General features: G+C 36.8%; 3 protein-coding genes across 3 annotated transcripts in view; 1 reads left to right on the forward strand and 2 right to left on the reverse strand.

Moving 5' to 3' along the window:
• The window catches only part of HELRODRAFT_160316 (hypothetical protein), a gene marked incomplete at both ends in the record, with an annotated part of 7,124 nt that extends 4,726 nt beyond the window's left edge, over positions 1-2,398 (reverse strand). The window contains one exon of the mRNA XM_009017284.1: positions 1,488-2,398. Coding sequence (XP_009015532.1) covers positions 1,488-2,398 — 911 coding nt within the window. The remainder of the gene's footprint in view (positions 1-1,487) is intronic.
• A 4,012-nt stretch (positions 2,399-6,410) lies between these two features.
• HELRODRAFT_160317 (hypothetical protein) lies at positions 6,411-6,885 on the reverse strand (the record flags this gene model as incomplete). Its single annotated transcript, XM_009017285.1, has 3 exons — positions 6,411-6,499; positions 6,557-6,647; positions 6,709-6,885. 3 exons carry the CDS (start codon positions 6,883-6,885, stop codon positions 6,411-6,413), a joined length of 357 nt encoding a protein of 118 aa, XP_009015533.1.
• Positions 6,886-9,508: 2,623 nt separating this feature from the next.
• Positions 9,509-10,000, forward strand: part of HELRODRAFT_160318 (hypothetical protein) — a gene marked incomplete at both ends in the record, with an annotated part of 1,131 nt that continues 639 nt past the window's right edge. Inside the window, one exon of the mRNA XM_009017286.1 lies at positions 9,509-9,897. Coding sequence (XP_009015534.1) covers positions 9,509-9,897 — 389 coding nt within the window. The remainder of the gene's footprint in view (positions 9,898-10,000) is intronic.

Below are 10,000 nucleotides of genomic sequence, written 5' to 3' on the forward strand. Positions count from 1 at the left end.
CTGAATGTCGCTGCTGGCGACCTCCGCCCAAACGACAAACAAGACCATGATGGCCAAGTTCATCCGCCTCCGCGCCGCACCTGCATGTGTATCGACTCTGAACGGCCAACCCCAGACGGAAGCCAATGGCTGTCCTGACCGTTTCGTCGTCCAATCTGGTACCCACCGACGTATTGGGCAAAGATCTCAGCCAGCCGCAACTCGCCTCGCTGGAAACTGCCAGCAAGCGAGCTGAGGTCGCCGAGTCAGGGCTTGAGGAAAGCAACTCTTTGAATGTGCGTTTATATGCTTCCTCCAAAATGTTGCCCTGGGAAAGGTCTGTTGGTTGGATTGGAGTCGGTGGGGTACAGTGCAGGCTACTAAATTGCCGAAGAAGGGCAGACTGTAGGTCAAGCGTGGCAGATGCGGAAGATTTATAAACAATTGGTGCAAGCTGAACCACGCTTAGTAACCCCAGTCCCCCAAATCGTACCGGCAGCTGAGCCTGAGACCAACCCTTGTCGGTAATATCGACGTTACATATTGCTGAGAGGGCCACCCGCAGAGCACCCTCAAATTCGCCCAAAATGGCCGCATTAACAAAGTTGGATGTGCGCAAAAAATACATCAATTTCGGCAAACTGAGGGCGCCGCGGATGATTGTCAGCGCGTCGTGGAGCGGGAGAAGAGAGACACGTTCGAGGGCAAATCTTAGCTCAAAAAGTATTTTATTAAAAAACCTGTCCTGATGATCGCCGGCCATCATTGGAGTGCCTAAAAAATTTAATGATGAATGAGGCACTGTGGGAATATTAGCCAGCACGTGTGGCATTTGAAACGTGTCATTTACAAGTAGTTCACACTTGTTTGTGTTTAATTCAAGACCAATGATGGAAGCGCCGACCCTCAGCGACAGGAAGTCGTCCGCTAAGATGTTGCCCTCTGCGGCCAAGCTGACATCGTCCAGGTAGCCACAAACAAACGCCGAGGATGACTTCGTCAACAGCGGGTGAAGGGTTAGAGCAAAAAGCATCGGTCCCAAAGGGTCGCCTTGCTGTACGCCCTCGCACGATTCAACCACCCAGGCGTCGTAACCGAGAGAAGAGACTCGGCCATATGCGGAATGACAAAAATTATAAATTTGAGGACAGTGCTGCTTAACTGCCTCTAACATTGAGTCTCTTCTCAGGGTGTTGAAAGCGTTCTTGAAATCAATCTTCAAGAATCCCCACTGTTTTGGAAGTGTTGAAATCAGTTCACGTACGGCGTGGACGGCCGCCTCAGCACCACCTTTCACGCCGACGCCCAATTGGATAGGATAGAGTTTGGCTTTGACCTGTTCCAACACTAGCGCCAGAGCGCACTTACTGGCCAGCCTCCTCCAGAAATTCCCCACCGCGATGGGTCTGATCCCTCCATCTTTTTTGTTTAAAGCCACCAGACGGCCCCCAAAGAAGAAACGGCTAACCGCGGGAGGGCAGACCCCAGATAACAACAAATTTACAAACCGGGTGAGGTTATTTAACAATTCATCGGTGGGCGTCGGACCGGAAAGTAAATCCTTTATGTGCTGAGGCCTCAAGCCATCAAGGCCTCCCGATGAACCATTATTAAACGACTTTAAAGCCGTCAACACCTGGGCTGGTGAAACGCGACCATTGGACGGCTCCTGCGCGGGGAAAGCTCGCCTGTTCAATGGAGCACTGGGATGAATAGCTTTGAGTTTAGCGAGTGTCTCAGGCGAGCTCTCCGCCAGGCCTGCGGGCGAACAAGCAAGTCTGACGGCCGCCGAGAGACTGCCCTGTTCAATCCGAGTGGTTACTGCACTAATCCAACTGTTTGGATTGTGCTTACGCGGTTTGGTGTTGTGGTCAGTGTTGAAGCTTGCCACAATAAACTCGACCTCGGTCGAACTGAATTCGGCCAACCGTTTAATAACGTAATTGGCTTGATTAGTCCTGCGACCGCCCCTGGTTGGCTTGAACAAAACAAATGCGAAAAAACATTGGAGCCTGCACCAATGGGTCGCGTCGCAGGGATCATCGCAAACGGCCGTCAATAAAGCCGACAATGCTTTAGATACCTTGTCTCTGCACGGTTTGGGAACGTGATCATACAGATGGGCAGTCCTCAAAACGACCGTCAGCCTGTCAAAAACATGAAAAAAATCCACTTGGGAGGGACTCTCCGAGACCGATGCCGAAGAACCGCGTGTAGCAACATGAGGGTTGATGACAGGTGCAGCGGTAAGCGGCGATCGCGCGGAGGCAGATGAACCAGCCGGAGGCTGGTCGGCTGCCTTGAACGAACCAGGGCATTCCTGGCCCTTCACTTTGCCTCCATGTCGATATAGTTTACCGTCCGGTTTTATTTTATAATGATTTAAACAAACCGTGCATTGGTATAGGACCGGTGCCATTACGTCAACGAAATAAAATCAAAAGCGAGTAGATAAAACCGTGTGAACAGTGATAAAATAAAATAAATAAAATTGTGGTGAAAATAAAAAGGTTTAATTTTAAATAAATTTAAAAATTAAAAGAAAAACTGGGAATGAAACAGAGAAAACAAAAATGAATATTAATGAGCATTGTACGGTGCAGCTGTAAAGGCCCACAGCTGTTGTTAAAGTATGTTAAAGCTAAAATTAAAAACCTGAGACCACAAAAGTTAAAAAACCAACCGAACGGCGGGAACCTAATCCGAAAAAGGGCAAAAAAGCGACAACCAACAAAAACCACACCAAAAAAAACCGAAATTATTGCAACAAAAACCTTAAAAACCAGAAATATTACTAAAAATTAGCGAAATACTAAAAATGTGAAAGCCGACACCAGCTGAGCGAGCGTATGAGTGTGTGTGTGTATGTATGTATGTATGTATGTATGTATGTATGTATGTATGTATGTATGTATGTATGTATGTATGTATGTATGTATGTATGTATGTATGTATGTATGTATGTATGTTTGTATGTATGTATGTATGTATGTATGTATGTAAGTATGTATGTATGTATGTATGTATGTATGTATGTATGTATGTATGTATGTATGTACGTATGTATGTACGTACGTATGTATATATATATATATATATATATATATATATATATATATAATTAATTATTTATCATAGTTATTTATAGAATCAATTTCATCATCTGATAGCAATGAAAACAAAACTAACCACCCCTCAACAATAAACAAACAAACACCAACGAACGAACGAACGAACGAACGAACGAACAAGCAAACAACCAAAATATCAAGCAACAAAAAAAAACAAAGAAATATAAACCATGAAAAATATAAAATTATTGTTTATAAACAGAAATACTACATAAAATATTATTTAATAAAATTTTTCATTTTGGATTAAGCAATTTATTCATTGTAGATGACAAGTTAAAAGTTTAAACCATGATATATTTTTATTCTTATTGCAATCATTTCTCTGCATCAATACGAGCAGCGGAGCAGGCCTGTAATAGCGGTCGAAGATGATGAGGTTTTTAAAACATGAATTCAATTATTTATTAATTAATTTTTATTTTTTAATTTAACTATTATTTATTATTGTATGTTAAAATATTTATATTGTTTTATTATTCATATTTTTATATATTAACATATAATAATTTCATGTTAAAACATTTATATTGTTTTATTATTCATATTTATATATATAACATATAATAATTTCATTTTATGTTTTACTTGTACAGTTTTTTTCATTTTATTAAAAGGAATGCCGTTTACGATTTTGAAGTTTATTAATTTGGCTCCGTAGTTGAATTTTCATTAGATGTTTAACACTTTTAACTTATTTATTTATTCAATATGGTATGCTAACATTTAAATTATTCTCCTATTTACTAACAATTACTAACAGTTACTAACAATTAATAACAAATAGTAAGAAAGATTAAGAAATACTAACAATAAATAATTTTTATTTTATCTTTACTAACAGATGGCTAGAGTATTGGTTGTTATTGTTCACCAACGAACATTAATTTATCTATCTATCAATATCATCAGTAACCTGGCTATTGAACATTTGTTTGGTTTTAACTACTATTAACTACGTTTTTATTGTATGCAACCATTCACAAGCTTCATTGCGGTTTTGTTTATGTTTAAAACCTTCTAGCAAGCCAAAGTGAATTTTTAAAGTTCTGAAGACTTTTTTATAAAATGATTTAAGGTTTAAGTAAGATGACCGATCGTCGTTTAAACAAAAATTTAGTGCATTCATAAATTTATTTCAATTTAAAAACGTTGTTTAGAAAAGTTGATGGTGTATTCTATTAGTTTAATGCTTAATAAATAACGAGCTAAATAAATAAATTAACGAACTTAATAAACATTAGCTAGTCCAAACCTAAAATTTATTGGTCTTGGTTATAACATTCATTTACGATTTATCTATGATTCATCTATAATCCTTTTATAATTCATATATAATGCAGTTCATTGATCATTGTTATTTTCATTTGTTTTTGTTACGTTAACTAAAGATTTTCTCCATTCATATACTTTTCAACAATCATTTATTATTGATAACATTTATATTTTATCTGGTAAACTAATTTTCAGTTTTTATAAAATCTAACAACAAATAAGACGGTTTGTGGATAATCTTCTGTTTTAATAAAAGACCACGTACAACAGTTCAGCAAATTACACACAAAAAATTATCGTTGAAAATTTTGGGTGAAGTATAGAAACGTGTATAACTTGGGAAAAAAACTTGTTATGCGATATTTTGGGAGAAGTTTGAAAAATGTGCTACATTAGAATCTGATCCAACAAAATTCATTCCGACTTGCATCTACTAATCTTGGTTTGAATGATTTGAATTGCATTCTACCATAACTTATGCAGCTATCTGTTTGCTGTGTTTTTCGTAAAAATGTGATGAGTTACTGATGTTGTTGTTGTTGCTGTTGTTTTTGTTGTTGTTGTTGCTGTTGTTGTTGTTGATGATGGATGAGAATGATATACTAACGCGCACGTACATATATTTGAAATACATGATGTCAAACATGAAATCTTCCATTTACATCCACAGAACTTCCTGGCAAAATTTTTGGGAGTTTCAAAGGTGAGTAGGCATACGTTGATGATGATGATGATGACGATGATGATGACGATGATGATGATGACGACGATGATGATAATGGGAATAGAATGATGATAATGATGATGATATAAAGATGATAGTAACTATGACAATAACACATGAACGCAACACGGTTTCACCAAAATACATACATACAGCAAAAACAACCGCAACTACAAACACAACAACAACAAAAACTACAACTACAAACACGACAACAACTACTACAACAAAAATTCACACGCAATACCTTCAATCACACTTTTTTCAGCTCCATGCCGTTGATTTCATGCGAATTTGGACGCATTATGACAAAGTGAGTAGATGTCACTTCTCATTTCTGTCCCTGCAACATTTATGTTTCCTGGATTTGTTGCCGATGAGTGTTGTTGTTGTTGTTGTTGTTTATATAGTTTCTTTAGTCAAAGCAGTTAGTTACTTGGCAAATTGAGTTACTTAGTTGAAGTCGTATTCTTAATCTTCTTTGTTGATGTCACTTCTTTGTCCTTCACGGTTATTAGAATTAGTATTAGGCATCGAGCTGGTAATGATGTAATCACTCTTTGTTGGATTTGAGTTAACACTTCAAGTGCATCATTACCAACTCGACTCCTTAATAATAACTCTAATAACATTGAAGAACAAAGAAATAACAACAACAAAAAAGATAAAGAATATGACACCAACTAAGTAACTCACTTAGAAAAAGAAACTATGTAAACCAAAAGAAACTATGTAAACCAAAGCTGCACTGAAGATGATTTGTGAAAAATCGAAATAAGGCCTATCTGCATGATGAATTTGTATAACAACAGTTTTATTAAATTTTCACTATGAATTTTTGCAAACGAGTTTCTCAAAAGCATTAAACTTCAAAACAACGATACCCAACAGCAACTTCCAATTTTAATGTAATTAATACTTAATGCCATAAATGAGCGAACTCATGCAAACTGATGACGATGGCCACTTGATTAATAAACTTTTTCTGAATTTTGTGCACTATAGTTCTTGCGATGTTAGTAAAAATACTGAGGACGACAAGCATCACGCTGTCGAAGATTTCAATACAAACTCCAGTAACAAGATCGCAGCTTTAGTAACGTTTAGAAATAGTAGCGATAGATTGGACGACGATGGTCGGTAGGCAAATAGAGTAACTAATGTTTAATACGTAAAGTCAACAGGGCTGCATTAGTTGCTCTGCTCATTATCGAACTTCATTTTTTTGTCTCTATTTCTTTTTATGTAAAACTGGATGCGGACGTTGAATGGAAAGCTTTTATTTTTTGAGCTGGATCGTATCAACTCGTGTTCAGCATTTGCTTCCAAATGAATCCAGCAACTGCCACTTCCAAATGTGCAAATTTTTCATTCATACAGCAGTGCAGACCTGATGTGGATTTTTTATAAATTTAAACCCGGTTTAATAGACATATACTATACATACTTTTTCTGAGTATCTCATGATGGTGCCAATGATTATTAAAATATGACTTTTGAACCACGGGATCTGTTGACTTGTTCATGTTGTGCCGATTCTATTTTTAAATTAATATTTAGCTTGGAAATGTTGTTTATTGATCCTTTCTACGTACAAACTATGATGGACATTTCCTCAGTTTGTTGGCAACTCTCGTTTGTAACATGCACATTTGTCCCGCTTGAACACTTTCCATTGAACGACATGACTTTTTGTAGGCACGGTTTCACTTCGAGCTTTAAAAATTCAAATAAGTACCGACAGAACAAATCTTTTGAATAACATACTTTCATCATTTTTAATATTTTCACTTTTAGCAATCATGAATTTTTTAACGCAAATCTTCATTTTATACTTCCTGATTCAGTTGACATTGACGTTATTTAATAAGTTAAATCTTTGAGTCGAGACATGACGTCATCACAACTTGTAATTTTGAAGCATTTCAGAAATATCAATAGATTCAAAATTGTAGACATCACTCACAGAGCGATTACCATGTTAAGCCGATCTGAGGCCAACATCAAACAATTTTTAGAAAACGTTTCAAAACGAGGTGTTTTTTTTACAGCCGTTACAGATGTTTATACAATGTTAAAAAGTTCTATATAGCTCTGAAGATTGCCAGTGTTAAAATTTATTGTCCTTGAATTGTTAAGTGTTGGAAGGGTGGCCGAATTCTACGGCAACATCCATCTTCCTATACAATGCGTCTGATGATTTATTTCAATATGAAATATTTTTATTATCTTGTCTGCTCTTTTCATCATTACCATCATCACAATCATCACCATCATCATCATTTTATCATCATCATCATCATCGTGACAATAAACAGGACTCCAGTGGTTATTTGGACTCGAATGAGCTCAGAGGTTTCCTGAAGGATTTCATGTTCCAACGGACAGGAGTTAGTGATTGAATGAATGAATGAACGAACCAATGAATGAATGAATGAATGAATGAATGAATGAACTAATGAATGAATGCATGAATGAATGAATGAATGAATGAATGAATGCATGAAAAATAGATTAGTAAAACTTTAAAATGACAAAAACTAAACTGCTGAAAAAAATGTTCCCTAAATAAAATGCTCAAATGCAAATAAACAAAATAAACGGTTCAACAAACAGACGTTCAAACAAAGAATTCATAAAATTTCAAAATAATAAATTTTAGAAAGCTTGTCGTGTTGCAAATAAAACAAAGTGAATGACCGACTAAACGAAATGAATGAACCAAGGCTGTCTGACGTGGCTTTGTAAATAATTTCGCGATCCTGATCAAAATAGCATAATAGTTGCTGATTGATTGAATCGCCAGGGTGAATGTCGATACGAAGATACTTCAAAAATTAACGAATAATAACAAAGATCACACACACATACACGCACTCATACACACAGACACACACCACACACACATTTACACACAGACACACATCAATCACACACTTACATACGCACACACACACCACACACAGACCCCACACTCACACACACATACATACCCACACACACACACACTCACACACACATACATATAATACACACACATATACTGAAAACTATGATTATTTTTAATATTTTTTAGCATTTTTAATTTGTTTATTTTTGTAGTACGAGGATTTTTTTCTCGAATAACGATGATAATAATAACAATTGTAATATGATTTTGAATTACATTTCAAATATTTATTTATTTTATTATTTGTTTGTTTGCCTGTGTGTTTCGGTTAATTATAAAATATTATCTGATTTATTTTTCAATTTTGCAGAGCAAAATCATCATCATCATCATCATCATTAACATCATCATCATTATCATCATCCTCATCAACATCATCGTCTTGATTCATATGATAAGAAAAATAATGATGATGAATACGCTATTATAATAATGTAAACGATGGTGATGGTAAAGAAGATGATGATGATGAAGAAGAAGATGATGATCATGGTGACGATGAATAAGATGATGATGGTGAGGATGATAATGATGATGAAGAAGATGATGATGATGATGGTAGTGTTATTATAACAATGTTAACGAAGGTAATGATGATGATGATGATGATGATGATGATGATGATGATGAAGTTGATGATGATGATGATGATAATGTTAACGATGATGATGATGATGGTGGAAATGACGGTGTTAATGGCAGATGAGAGGATAACGAAATTGATGATATTGCAATGATGGTTATGTTGATAATAAGAGGATACAGATGGTATCAAAGATGACTACTATCATTATTATGATATATTGGTGATATATATCTTCGAAGGATGATAGTATAATGATGAAATCGATGATGGTGGTGGTGGTGATGATGATGATAAAATGATGATGATGATGATGACATTGATAGTGATGATGGGAAAATGAAGATGATGATGATAATGATATCGATGATGATGCTGATGATAAGATTATGACGATTATGATAACGATAATGGTGATGTTGAGTGTCACTCACATATTTTTATAAGGAATATAAAAGTGGAAAGAGTTTATAAAGTGAGCTTGGCAAACATTCTCTTCAGTGATGTGAAGTGGTAGCCACAGCCAGCCACCTATAACGTGCGCCGAACAACAATTACCATACTGAATGTTTTGTACGTTTGTTTGTCTGTGTGTATGTATTTATGTATGTATGTATGTATGTATGTATGTATGTATGTATGTATGTATGTATGTATGTATGTATGTATGTATGTATGTATGTATGTATGTATGTATGTATGTATGTATGTATGTTAAAACCAAAACATGATGAGTGACACTGAACCGTCAAACATCAAGTAACAAATGGATTAACACTTTGATTTGTCGTTAATTGCACATGTCGGCATTCAGTTGGATATTTTCAAGCACACAGACACGCAGGAACCGCTGCAACAAGCACGAAATGTGGTTGGTTGCAAAAAACAGTTCCCTGCTGTCACCTGATCTGACACTGATCATTTTGCCTATTTCCTTAAAAAATTTAAGGGTGTTGGGGTCCATCGGGCCGAGAACCTCGATGCATATTGGCAAGAATTCCATCGAGGGGAGGGCATTCCCATATTTTTTCATTTTCTCGTCCGCTGCCCTGGCCGCGGCCAAACCGCATTCTTTAATTGTCAGGTTTACGTATCGTTCGGCGAGGGTGCCAGGGACCGTAACATCCCACGCCAAACATCTGCCGGCTCTCCAAGGTATTAGCGTGCATCCGTCCGGTCGCCTACCATCATGCGCAGAAATGCCGGATGGTTCCTTGAGAACCGGGATTGAAGCCTTGGAGAAGAGCCGACAAATGTAATCGTTTAGCGCTGAGTGACGTAGTTGACGGCCCCCACCCAGGCGACAAACCAAACCGTGGTGCCCAAACTCGTCCGCCTCAGCGCCATATCGGCACGTG

Source organism: Helobdella robusta, assembly GCF_000326865.2.
Source record: "Helobdella robusta unplaced genomic scaffold HELROscaffold_2, whole genome shotgun sequence".
NCBI lineage: Eukaryota > Metazoa > Annelida > Clitellata > Rhynchobdellida > Glossiphoniidae > Helobdella > Helobdella robusta.